This window comes from Cyanistes caeruleus, chromosome 8, assembly GCF_971803275.1.
Source record: "Cyanistes caeruleus chromosome 8, bCyaCae1.hap1.1, whole genome shotgun sequence".
NCBI classification, from domain to species: Eukaryota; Metazoa; Chordata; class Aves; order Passeriformes; family Paridae; genus Cyanistes; species Cyanistes caeruleus.
In genome coordinates this window covers 13006435-13019429 of record NC_141708.1, presented here as the reverse complement: position 1 = coordinate 13019429, position 12995 = coordinate 13006435, and the positions used below count along the sequence as shown (strand labels likewise).

At 44.2% G+C, this 12995-nt stretch overlaps 1 protein-coding gene and 2 long non-coding RNA genes across 15 annotated transcripts in view; 1 reads left to right on the top strand and 2 right to left on the bottom strand.

Moving 5' to 3' along the window:
- Window positions 1-12995, bottom strand: part of SLF2 (SMC5/6 complex localization factor 2) — a 65919-nt gene that overhangs the window by 27230 nt on the left and 25694 nt on the right. For 3 of the 13 annotated variants that reach the window (XR_015289694.1, XM_086899103.1, XM_086899105.1), the window contains exon 1: window positions 1020-1537. The exons of 1 other annotated variant lie outside the window; for it this stretch is intronic. Coding sequence is in view for 9 of the 12 variants with exons in the window: in XM_086899103.1 (XP_086755229.1) it covers window positions 1020-1129 (110 nt within the window). In the remaining 3 variants the exon portion in view is untranslated. Of the gene's footprint in view, window positions 1-385; window positions 965-1019; window positions 1538-12995 lie in introns of those variants that run through there. 9 more of the 13 variants (XR_015289695.1, XM_086899104.1, XM_086899106.1 and 6 more) reach the window with 4 other exon arrangements.
- LOC111931267 (uncharacterized) lies at window positions 1563-2846 on the top strand. The gene is made up of 2 exons (XR_002865492.2): window positions 1563-1720; window positions 1797-2846. It is a non-coding gene; the product is annotated as an uncharacterized LOC111931267 (long non-coding RNA).
- Window positions 8666-9713, bottom strand: LOC111931268 (uncharacterized). Its single transcript, XR_002865493.2, has 2 exons — window positions 9632-9713; window positions 8666-8799 (listed from the first exon to the last, which is right to left on the bottom strand). It is a non-coding gene; the product is annotated as an uncharacterized LOC111931268 (long non-coding RNA).

Sequence of the window (12995 nt, the reverse complement as noted above, 5' to 3'; positions counted from 1 at the left end):
GTTTATAGCCACGTTCCTGGTTGTGTCTGGCTGGCCAAAAACTATCCTTTTAAAAAGCCGTATTGGAATACACTAGCAATAGCTCCAAGATAGCAAATTCACTTAACACAGGAATAAGCTACAAAAAGTTACTATATCTTTGATGACACAGAGTATCTTGAAAAGCTCGCAGGAAAATGAAAACAAAATAGGAAAAGAAAACCAGCCAAACCAGAAACTTGCATAGAAAAATTCAACTGCAACAAAACCGAAATTACAAAGTTTCGTTTCACTTTCCTGGGCAAAAAGTAAGATTGAAAAAGTTAACTATTTTTACCCTATCCCCTCTATTTAAAAGGCAGTGCTATCAAAACAGAGGATCTGAACAAATTAAGGTGTTACTAACAGCATAAGAAAATTATGACTTGTCTCATTCAGCAAGAAACAACTCGGCAGCCTCTGAAAAACCTCAAGTCTTTGGCAGAATTAGAATTTCTAGCTAGCAGACAAGTTTGTCAAGGCAGAAAACGCTGTCGGTGACGGTCAGTGTTTGCAGCGGGCAGCGTCCTGCAGCACCGTTAGCCGCCGGTCCCGGCCGGAGCAGCTTCGGAAGCTGAACCGACAGCCCAGGCTCTCGGTTAGAACCGAACCGCTGGAGCCGCTCAGCTCCGCAGGTGGGCTGGGTAACGCCAGGAGCTGCGGGGCCACACGTGGGACAGCTCCGCGATTCTGAAGGATGTACTGGAAATGCCAGCCACAACTTAGCTGGACACTCCCTTCAGACTCCTGGATGCTGCCAGAGGCCTCGGCCGACGAACGGCGGCTCCATGTGCCGGTTCCGATGAGGAGGCCGCCGCCGGGTCCCTTGGCGGCTGGAACACCGGGGCAGGCTCCCGGGGAGGTCCCGGTAACCCGCGCCGAGCCGACCCCTGCCACCCGCCCTGGGCACCGCGGCGCACACCGGCAGCCGGGCAGCCCGCTAGGCGGGCCCGGTGCCCGCCGACGACCGCGACCGCTCCTCTCCCGAGTCCCGCCGGTACCTGCACTCCTGGGCCGCCTCTCTGCCCGCGTCCGCCGGCGTAACATGGCGGCGGGACATGGCGAAGGGAGGGACCGGAGACGGCAGCCCCTCGCCGAGCGGTCGGGTCATGGCAAGAGCGGCCCAGCGGGGCCCGAGCGGCCAAGGAGAGCCGCCGCCCCCGGCAGCATCGCCAGGACCGCGGCTCGAACGCCCCACACGGCCGGAACGCCCAGCACCGCCGCAGGTCACGGGCGGGAGCTAACGGGCTCCGCTCTTCCTTTTTTTTCTAATGGTTCAGACGCTGATTGGCTGAGCGCCGCAGCAGCTGCGTCTCCCATTGGCTTCTTTCCTCTGGGGGCGGGACAGGAAGCTGGATCGTGGCTGTGATTGGTTACTGGGGGAGCGGAAGGCGGGAGCGCCGTTCGGCGGCCGAGGGAGGAAGGGTTGTTTGGCGCCTTGGTCTCGTGCCGGTCCCCCGCCCGCGCTGCCGCTCTCTGATTGGTGCGCTCGGGGCGGGCCCCGCGAGGCCCCGCCCCCTGCGCGCCCCCTGCACGCCCCCTGCGCGCCCCCTGCGCGCTCCCGGGCGGGGCACCCATGGCGGGGAGTTCCTCCTGCGAGCAGAGTGCCCATGGACCGGCACCGAGCTGCGGGCCGTGCGGCTTGCACTGCGGCTGGAAGGAGATCCAGGCTGCGCATCCGTCTCCAGAGCCGCGAGACAAGGTGGGGAGGCTAAAAAGTGGGAATGGGAGTAGCTTTTTCAAAATTACCACTAAAGCCTGCGCCTTCCCGTCCTCAGCCTGCTGTGCAAGATTCCCTCTGTGCCTGGACTTCCTCCAGGAAAGGAATCCTGAGTGGAATCCCGTGTCCTGCACCACCACCTGACAAACATTTTGGACAAAATCTTGGACTAGGCAACCTGCAGAACCAGCCCTGCCAGCTTAAAGAACGCCAGTACTGCTATCTGTAATATTCTGTGTAAATTCACATTGTTAGTCTGTAAAAACTAGCGGTATCAAAAAGTTGCTTTAACAGTTCAAAGTAGGCACTGCACAGATAGGAGATATTCCCTATATGTATGTATTGGGGTTTTTGTTGGAGGTTTTCTTTAGCACTTACCCTAAGAGCGGAGATGACCAAAGCCACTGTTTTCCTGATGCTTTTCTTGGATTCAGAAACACCAGGAGACAACTGACTCAAAGGAAAAGGAGTGACCCACCCCAGATCTCTTCTCACACCCTACCTTAGGCTGGCCTAGGGAAAGGCTGCAAAGCAGAAGTAACAGTAACACTGAACTGGAGGCACAGGACAAAATAAGAAAGTGGTTTTTGAACGCCTGAATATCTGAGTCTGCCCTGAGCTATGCACCCCACCCTTTTTGCCTATCCTTCAGTCTCTGTTTTTCAAAAGCTTTGAGCCATGTAATTTCTGATCTTTCAAACTGAGCTTCAAAAGTGTAAAACACTGGCTGCCATTGCAACATGCACCTTTCTTCTTCCTTGATTGAGCCCCTCCTACACGAATTCTGCCTTCAGCTGCAAGCTCTCTGTCCCAGGGACCACCTATGACTATTATATTCATAAAGAACCTTCCTGGAGTGGATCCCATTATTTGACAACACACTTCTAGACCCACTGTGCACAACACTACAATAATCCATGTTTATGCTAGGTGTAACTTCCTTGAGCAACAAATGAAGAACAGTTCAACTTGCTGTCGTGTAGATCTGCTTGAAAAGACAGTAGTGTATATATGAAGTACCATTAATAAAGTGTTAAAGTTTCATGCCCAGTGTTATCCAGGGATTCCAGAAATATTTTTATAACACATTAAAGGAGCAGATGAAATTGAAGTCCTATAAACATTTGCCTTATCTTTCAAGTTTAACAGTTTAACCATGGAAAATGACAATTGAGACATTTCTAGGGTTAAGTCACCTGGAGTCGTAAAGAATTTCTAAAAGACAACCAAGGAGCTGGATACAGAGCAGCTTTGACAGAATATCCAATTCCAGCACTGGTGATGGCAGGGTGAAGCTGTTTATCATGGGAAGTAAGGATGGGTTTCTGAAGTGGCAAAGGTCTGTAAAGCTCTCCTATAACTGTAAGTACAAGAATAAAAACAAACACAAGCAGTGAGGCCAGAAAAGGAAGATTTTGCAAAGTAACCACAGGGAGTGGCAGGTAAGGGCAAAGACCAGTATTGTCATAAATTACCCTCTTGAGATTAAGTGTTGTAAATTGCTTTTTCCCCCCATACAGGACCAAGTCTGTGTGGAACAGATGAACCAATATTTATTAACATACCTTTTATTAAGCTGTTGTAGTCAACTTACTAATAGCAGATCATTATCCAGACACTAAATTCAGTCATTCTGTCAAGATTCACACACATGCCATCACTCACCGCTACCCAGTAGGGAAGAAAAAGCTGACCACAGTGGTTTTCTCAGATACACACTGATGTGCCACTGACTTCAGGGTCAATGCTCAGAAAGAGAAAGGAAATGTTTAAAGATTTTCATTGTTTTTCCTGGGAGAACACGGATACTGAAAAAAGTTGTGGAAATGATGGAAGGGATAAAGCCCAATCTCATGTGGAAGTGTTCTGGTATAGGCAGCCATTATTCTTTATGCTGCACATGTAGAGAGCACTGCTGAAGTGCTATGCAGTCTGGGTGTATTTAAGTAGAAAAACACTTATTTTGAAACCAGAATAATAATTTTTTTCTTTAGGCTGGTTTCCTCTGACTGAATCATATACCTGAGCACAAAGTCTGAACATGGCAGCACCTCACATGAACATGTCTGAGCCAAGCCTGTGTAAACTCATCAGATTGATTACTCTTCCAGGCACTTCCATACTCAGCTTCCTGGCTGGGGTTGCCTCAGCTGCTCTTTGTTCCCTTCATCACCAATTTGCTGTGTGGTTTCGGCACAGCCACAAATTACAGTAGAGCTCAGATACAGACATTTCTTGGCACTCCTGGTTTCCCTTCCTTCCATCTTCCTGGAGAATCTCTCCCTTTCTCACTAATTCCCAGATGTTATCAGATCAGATACTCCCGGATGTGCATTGCAGGAACCAATTTACACCTCCTTCTCCAAGCAGACACCAATACCTTGACATGCAGCTTATGGAGCAGAAGACTAAAGTTTCCTTTAGATAAACATCTGGAGAGAATATTTATGGTGCCACGCTCAATTGCAATAACAGTTTAATCAGTGGAGAGGGTTTGTATCTCAAGGTTATGAAGTATTTGTGCTTTTCAGAGCCTGCTTCACCAAGGGAATTGTAACGTGGAACTCAACTAGCGCACCAGCTCCTTTTTTTGACTGGACAAAAAGCTGGCAGCACTGCACTGATATGTCAAGGGGACACAGTGTGTATAAAATATCTGTCTGTACATAATAATTCTACTACATTAATATATATTTACTAATCAGTACCTAGTTTGTTCACTTTAACTAACACTAATAATTCTCCTGCCATGAGAATTTAACCTGCCCTTAAAGCTTTAGCAAGTCCTTGGTGTACAGCTTGAGCATGTAGGGCTGCAGAGTGCTCTGATGTCCTGAGGCGATTGCAAGCCTCTGCCATTTGCATTAGAATTGGTTCAGGCTCTGGTGGAAGGGCACCTAATACCTTTTTACACTATGAATTTGCGTTAGATACAGCCAATTTCTTTACCAGTTCATCTCTTGCCCTTTCATGTGTAACTTGTCTCTCTAGGGCTTGCCTTAAGTGATCAATGAACTGCATGTAGGGCTCATTAGGCCCTTGCTTTATTTCTACAAAGTCGTGTGTAGGTGTAATGCCATTGTGATAAATGGAGATGATTCATGTTAACTAAATTGTAACTATTTGGAAAGTTATTATTATAAAGCAATAAAGGCAATTAGTGTTACAAGGCAGATGGACCCCTTAACAGGTGTTACATGTTAAAAATAGGATACAGGATGTAGTTTTAAGATAAGTAATGTCTCAAAACAGAATTGACCTTGAGATGGACAAAGTTGGAACAGCTTCAAGCATAAGGTTTGAAATTACAGCTTAAACTATGAAATGCAAGGCTAATTATTGGAACATAATGCTTACTTACATAACACAATGCTTCATACAGACACACAACCTATAAGGTTATCCAGAGAACAACAAAAATGAGTGTAAGCCTTCATGCAAAGACCACCAAAAGAAGACTGAAGACCCCTAGCAACAAGTGAAGCATGTGCCATGGAGTACAGTGGCATAAAATTTAAGAATTGAAAGTGGGAGGAAACTTACAAGAAACATTAATAAATATGTATAAGCATATAGGATATAAATTTAATTTGAATTGCTTTGTTTTGTATGTAAGGTAGGGTGAGAAGCTCTCTCTGTACCCCAGTTGGTTTCGTACATGAGGTAGCAGGAGAAGCTCTCTCTGTTCCCTGGTTGGTTTTGCTTATGTTTGAATCATACTTAATTACTGGCAAATTATATTCATATATATATATATATATATATATATATATCTGAATCTATTCACTAAATTGTATTCTTTTACTAAATTGTATTCTTGTATACCAAATTGCTATTCAATTCACTAAATTGTATCCTTTTTCTGTGTTATTAAATTGCTGTTAATGCAATAGACCTAGCTGTCTAATTACATTTATAACACCATCAGGCATTTGCATAAAAGCACCTTTCTTGCCGCATTTTTAATGTCATTTAAGGCTTGCCTCGGGAGGTTTGTGGCTTGGTCTTCAGGTTGATTGTGTGCTCCCTCACCAGCAAGATGATCTATAGTCAATGCTGCCAAAGCTTGATTACCCCCATAGTCCACCAACAACTGATTTAATAGCCTTTTCCATCCTCCCTCCCATGAGGTGTACTGTGTTGGTGACAGCAGCATTGTCATTAAATACTTCAAATCATAAAATACAAGCTGTGAGGGTTGCACAAAATAAATTATTTTAAAATGGTGATTCCCTCCCATAGTCTTTAGCTGCTTTACATAGTTCTTTCATTTCCCCATAAGTCAATGGCTCCCACTGCAGATTTGCTCCCTGCCTTCCATCCTGTACCGGCACCACAGTAAACTTTTCTGCCACTTCTAGATCCCCTTCTTTATCTGCAGCTTTTTGGATCTTTTCCCAATGGTCTTTAGGACCCGAGGGGCACAGTGGAAGTTCCTCAGATTCAGGAGGGTCGAGGTCTCCTTGAAAATAATAACTTGAAATAAAAGCAGCTTTATTTTTAGCAAGGTTATGGCGAAGATGTTTAACCATAGCGGAGAAAGGTGCTAGGCCACAAGATAAGATGGCAGCCTTCGGAGCCAGGGTTCTGGTTCCTGGTTCCATGGGGACATGGCCTGTGGGGGTGGAGCCATGGGAGGGGCTTTGGGGCAAGATGGCAGCTTGGGAGAACACAGGAAAATGGTGGCTGGCAGAGGAGGAAGGAGGAAGAGGAGGAGCAGCAGGAAGGGGAGGGTCCAAGATGGTGTGGCCGCTATCAGCTTGGGCTGAAGGGCAAGGAGTAGAGGACTGTGCTGCCTCGGGTTAAATAGGGATAACAGAAGTACTGGAGTTATTAAACTTAACTTCTAATTTTAAGGTTTCCAAAATAATGTGAAAAGCAGGCAGCATATGAGGCGCTTCAGGGTCTCTCCTAGTAGCTAGATTATAATGTTTAACACCCACAGATTCCCAATAATCAACAGTAAGGATAATCAAAGCCATAGCATTGGGAAAACTATGGAAGGTCTGCTTCATTATTCTCTTAAGTTCCCACTTCAGCAATGGTTTGCCATGCTTAATTAAAAGTGCCTTAAAATGTCCATATGTGCCCTTCTGTACCACGGACATTCCTTGTCCCATGGTAATTCCCCACAGATTCACCTGCACTCTTGATCCAGATGAGTAGTCAGATCCAGATCCTTTTTCTCCCAGCAGCTCCAAGTGTCTGCTTCTTGCAGCATCCAAAATTCCTGGGGGCCTTGCTGACTAAATCAGCTAACCACTGCTGCCCGATAGCTGATTTCCCAAGCAGCTAGATCTTCTATAAAATTAGAGGTCCCTTGTTGCCACCATTCCAGCTGCGGGGTGACAATTGACCCTTGACATCGCCTGCCTGCCGGGACACCAACTATCTTTGGCAATGAAAGAGGCAGGAATGACTGAGCGTTGATTAGAAGCTCATTTATTAGAGCATCAGACATAATTGCACTTAGGAAGATCAACCTCAGGAGACAGCATAATGCAGAAGACATGACAATATGTACCCTTGGCTATAGCGCTTCTGTGTCCTACCCAACCAATCAACAACTTTATTACCTTCTATGGAAACATAGCTTACCAATCACTAACAATGTCACCTGATATGAAACTATGAGGTAGTCTCTATTAACATAACAATCCCACAATCCTCTAGAAACCCCCTCAACAAGCTACTTAAGTAACTTACTTTAGCTTATCTTATTCAACTGTATATTTACTCAACCTGTAATACTATGTCATGCCTAAACTGGCAAGTTCTTTAGCTCAACAACAGCATTCATCTTGATGGTACCCACACAACTCTCTGTATCAGGTCTAGACATTCTCTCTCTTCAGCACTTTGCATCCCACAATCTCAGGTTGATACCTTCTGTGTAGTCAGCCAAGGCAAATTCACTGTCAGTCCCCACCAGTCCAACTCCCTCACATGCCCATTCCCACAACCGTTTTCATGGAAAACTTCAAATCAGTCTAGATCAGTTAAACTCCATCTATTCTATTCCCTACCTTTTATTTATTCAAGTATTTCAAAGTTGTGAGTTCCAGGTCTCTCAATACTTACAAGTTTCATTGGCAATAGCCATGTAGCCACACACAAAAAATTCCTTTGTCGTGACTACAAGGAAAGGTCTGGTTTATAGTGGAAACAAATTAAAAATGGAAATGGCCTTCACCTGTGGCTTCTTCAGCAGACATCCATAATGTTAACATTCACCAAAGCTAATTCCTGTCCTTGATGCTCCCTTTCTATGGAGGCTGTCTCTGGGTAAACTTCATGTTAATCACTGATTGTTTCTGTAAAGATTAATCATTCTTGACACAAAGGTCAAACACAGAAAGAAAAGATGAGGGACAATCCACTGCTGGCAGGCAATGAAAAGGGTTTTCCTTCAGCAGCTTATCACTGTCTCTCTGGCATTTTCTACACAACATGAACGTGTTGCTTTCTGCATAACAAGCAACAAAAATTTTAGTGGGTGGGTTCAGTTAGCTACTGAAGTTGCCAGACCTCTCTCATCTTCCACTTACGCATTATGCTGTGACCAAGCTCTTTCAAAGATATTTCTTTTGCAAAGATTGAGGGAATTCCTGAATCAGCCTTAAATATTATAATTCTTTCACAATTGGAGTTCTGATGAAGCTAGGGACTGCTTGGGCTTCAGAATAATTAACAGGGAAATGCCTGCTGGGACAGGGGAATGAATAAGCGTCACAGCCTCCATCAGAAGTAAGCAGACAGGACATGTGACATCTGGGCAAAATGAGTAAACACTGTTATATTTCAAAAGCCAGACATGCAATCACTCAGTAAAACCCCTTACACTGACTTTCCACTATTTTAATCTAAGTTCCATGTCTGTGAGTGAACAAATTGAAGGCTGTAGATCAAAAGTGGCACACAGTAGCAAATCTTTAAATGGCTTTTTATTTAGTAACCAGATAAGTCTGCAGGACCAGCCAATTCACCTAGAAGTCAGGGAGCCACACAGCTGTCACTTCAGTGAGGAAAAGGCATCACCACAGCTTGGTGAGAGGAACAGGCTTTGTAAAAGCAGAAGAGAGATAGATGTTAATAGGAAAAGTTGTTGCCACCTTGTCCAAGATTTACAGAGGAAGAAGCAAGATTCTTAGGGAGACAAATTCACTGCAATAACTTTGACTTCTTTAGTAAATGACATTCTAAAAATTGGTTCAAACCAGCTCAAAAACTAGATCTAGCATCATCAAGAGGAACCCAAAATATGGAACAAGGATTTGAAAGCCAGCATCGCATCCTTAGTGTTATGCAAGCAGTCCTCATGGGTTTTGACATGTGTCTTGGAATCCATGAGGGTGTGAAAATGTGAGTGAGGCATGTGACAATGACTGAGGAAAATACGTTCTCTTTACACTAAACTTCCTTTTTCATTAAGAGCCACATTGAATCTTGTTGCATTAATTTTTTTTACAGGCAGCAATTTTTTAGGGCAGCAAGTGCAGCACACATCTCATCTTCCCAGGGCCTCGTTTGCTTTAGTCCACCCTCCCAGCCTAGCAGTCCAGCCAGCTCCCCCATCCTGGCCCATGTCAGATAGCAGGGATGAGTTGTAGGCTCTTACTTGGATAGCTAAAGCTAAATCACTGCTAGAAATGCACAAAACTGGACAGCACAGGGTGTTGGCCACAACTATTTCCACTTAAAAAAGATCAAGTATTGCTACAGCACACCACTAATTGCTCTCTGAATTCCCTTGAGAAGTTCACAGCTTTCCTGAAGAACAAAGTGCAAACCCTGTCACCATACTCCCACAGGAGCCCCATTACAGCAGAAATATCTACCCCCATACCCGCAGGATAAACTAATGTTCACACAGGAGGTTCCCCCCTTACGTACATGATGTGAGGTGACCTGCAGATCATTTCTGGCAGAGCTGTTGCTGAACAGTCACTCCATCATTATCCTCAAGATAACTTTTAAACCTGACTCAGTTTTCCAGTGCTCACCATCCCTCCCAAATTCACAACAGTTTAACAAACATATGCCACAAACGTAGTTTTAGCCCACTGCATGGACTCTGGATGGAACATTTGAATGCCCTTGAACACTGGACAGGCTCCTAGAAAAAATTAGGCAATAAGTCCTGCTCTTTTGTCAACACACTCTGTGTAACTTACCTTAAGTACAAGGGAGCACAGGAGAGGTAGAGATGGCCAGGAACTGGGGCAGTTTAGGTTCACAAACTGGTGCCAAAAACTCTCACATCAATTTTGCAGGCTACAAGTCAAGACAGGCACCTGTACATACATGACACATACACAAATAGGCAAATACACCTTGCCAAATTCTCTTCCACAGGGCCACACTGTTAAGGATTTCTGAGCTTGAAAGTGGTTTCAGGACAGTTGGAGTCGCATTTCATAGTGATTATGTGTAAATACACTGTAGGACCAAGTCACAGGGTAATCAGGCAGAAAAATGCAGCACAGCATTCAAAGAAAGAAACCTGCTTTTTGCAAATGTTAGATTAGCAGGGCATAGTGACAAGTTAAATTGATAGATCAAATAGTAGAACATAAGCACCTGTCCGAGAGTAAACCGAGGAGAAATATGGAGGCAACACTCTTTATGCCAATAATTCTCCCACTATTGAATATTATCAGTAGATGTATATAGATTCAGTATTCCCAGATTGACTAAAAAGGAGAGATGGTTCCCCCATGCTCTACTTCACTCTTTCATCATTCTGAGCATTGCTAAAACAGGCTCTCTCCACTACAGCTTCCTGCTTCCACCCAAACCTTCCGGAGTGACACTGCAGAGCAACCCCGGGACACCCTTAGGCCTTTTCCTCAGTGTCTTACTTGTCACTTAATGATGAACTGTTGGCTCTGGCATCTACATAAACACCCTGTGATGATCCAGAGGTCAAACCCTGAGCTAAGACAAACTGGCACAGTTTTAAAATAAGCGTTGGGAAATATGAGTGAACTTCCAAAACACCCATTGACATTTTAATCCTTAGAAACTTCATTTGTAGGTACAAGGTCAGTATTTGCAACAGGCTAGCTAAGTCTGATTATCTGAATATCATCTCTGATAAAGAAATGGTTTAGAGCTCAGCTATGCCTTTATATTGTTTGACAGCCACAGTTTATAATTAACTTGTAATTATTAACATTTATTTATCTTGTTTATTAAAAAAAAACCTCTTTAAAAACTGTTTTCTTGTAATATCCTAGAAGAAATTGAGGATTTTTTTTAAATACACAAAACATGGTGCAGCATGAACTCACCTACAAGGCATTTCTTCAGTTAAAACTATGAGATGGTAGAGTTGAGTCACACAAAGCATGAATCATTTATACCTTCATTAAATGGGCCACAAAAATGTAAAGGTTATAACTTGGCAGGTATTCCTACACTTCCCTCAACTGTGCCAAAGGAATTTCCTTTAATTCATTCTTAGGGAAGAGTTTAACTTGTAACAAGAAGACTATAATCAATCCAATCAATTAGTTTCATCCATGTTCCTTATCAGTCATAGCTATGCAAGACAGCTCATTCCTCTCTGCCCTCTGCTAAAGGTCACCATTCCTCAGATCTTCTTCCTGGTGCTTTAAGCACACCTTCTCCATTTCCATCAAAGTATTTTTTCCTGGTTTATTAAATAGATTTTTTTGCTAATCCAGGTTGATTTGACTGAAATGTGTGTGTGTGTGTGTGTTCGTGTGTGCAGAAACAAAATCTTCCTGTGTTTTCCCACCAATAGCTCTGGCTCACATGCACTTTCAATTAACTGAGTTTCTGTAAGTTAATTCACCTTTGCCTTAGCTGTGTTGATCCTGCAAGAAACTTCTGTCTCAAATGGTCTGTCCATGTTTCCTCTTCCTTTCAGCCAAACCCTTCAGGAGGATCAGGGTGTACATTTGCAGTACATGCTTGCTCTTCCTATATTTCTGCCCTCAGAGTGAGCAGCTGTGGATTTTCAAAGGCATTGAAGCAAAACCATCTTCTTGAAAGGCAAGGAAAGCATTTTTCACTTTCATACACTCAAAAAAGCTTGATTGCTTCATTATTGGCTGTAACTTCTCTGTTTCTGTTCCTTATGCAGCCCTGCACACAAGGCTGGTTGTGCTTGGCACTGGTCAAACACAGTGGCCTTTTGCTTTTCTTTTAAGTTGGACACTGGAGAAGCATCCCTGAGCAAAAATCTTTGGTGGCAGTTTGGTCCCTGAAAGTGGGCTCTGCTGCAAAAACATCCCACCTGGAACTCTTTCAGCCTCCTCTTCACCAGGCAGGGCTCAGCACCACACCAGCAGACACCTTTACAGCCCTGTGGGGAGCAGAATGAAAACTCCAAATAACCCCAAGGCAACCAAAGGTTTATATATTTCAACAGAATGAGTTCCCTGCCCTGCTGCCTGACAGGGTGTGAGGAGGAAGGCACAAGCCGGCTAAGAGGGAAGGATGGGATTTGCTTTTTCCCCAGAAGCAATAGCACTAAACCCCAGCCTTCTGCAAACCCAAGACAAATTGAAGAGATTTAACTACCATATCCCACATTCTGAAAAGAAAGCAGGTACTGTTCTAGAGGGCATTTTGATTTATTCCTGGTATCTATAACAGGAACAGGAATGCTTAGCATCAGAAACCAGACAGACTGAAATGAAAAATAAGAAACAGGAAAAGAGTGGCAGTGGTTAACTAGTAGAACAAATTATCAGAGGAAATATTGATTTTCTCATTTCCCAATGTCTTCAGATCTGTCTTTTTTGGAAAAAATATGTACTTTAGTTCAGCATAAATCAGTGGGTTGATGTCAAGAGAAACAGGAAGAAATTGCAAGGCCTGTGAAAGATGGGAGGTCACTCAATGGGGTCTAATGGTCTCTGCCTGTTCTGCAGAGCTGAACTCCAGAACAGGAAATAGAGGATTTCTTTTGCATCCACATGCACACACACCCTGCACCCACAGGGCTCCCACAGGCAGCTGGCATTCAGTCCCACACGGGGAGTTCCCCTGCTGACCACTGCACCCACACTGCTGCTTGTCCAGAGCCACATGCCAGCTCAGGCCACGTGCAAGTCCCAGCCCTTCTGTTTTTCTCATTCCAGGGCATGAAACAAATTCAGGTCCTTCTCCCTTCTGCTCCATTCAAGCAAATGTTGTAGACAAAACAGATCCTGGGTCCTACACACATTATCTGTCTTTATTATCCCGTTATCCCTTTTAGGAAAATACAAGTTTTATGTAGTTT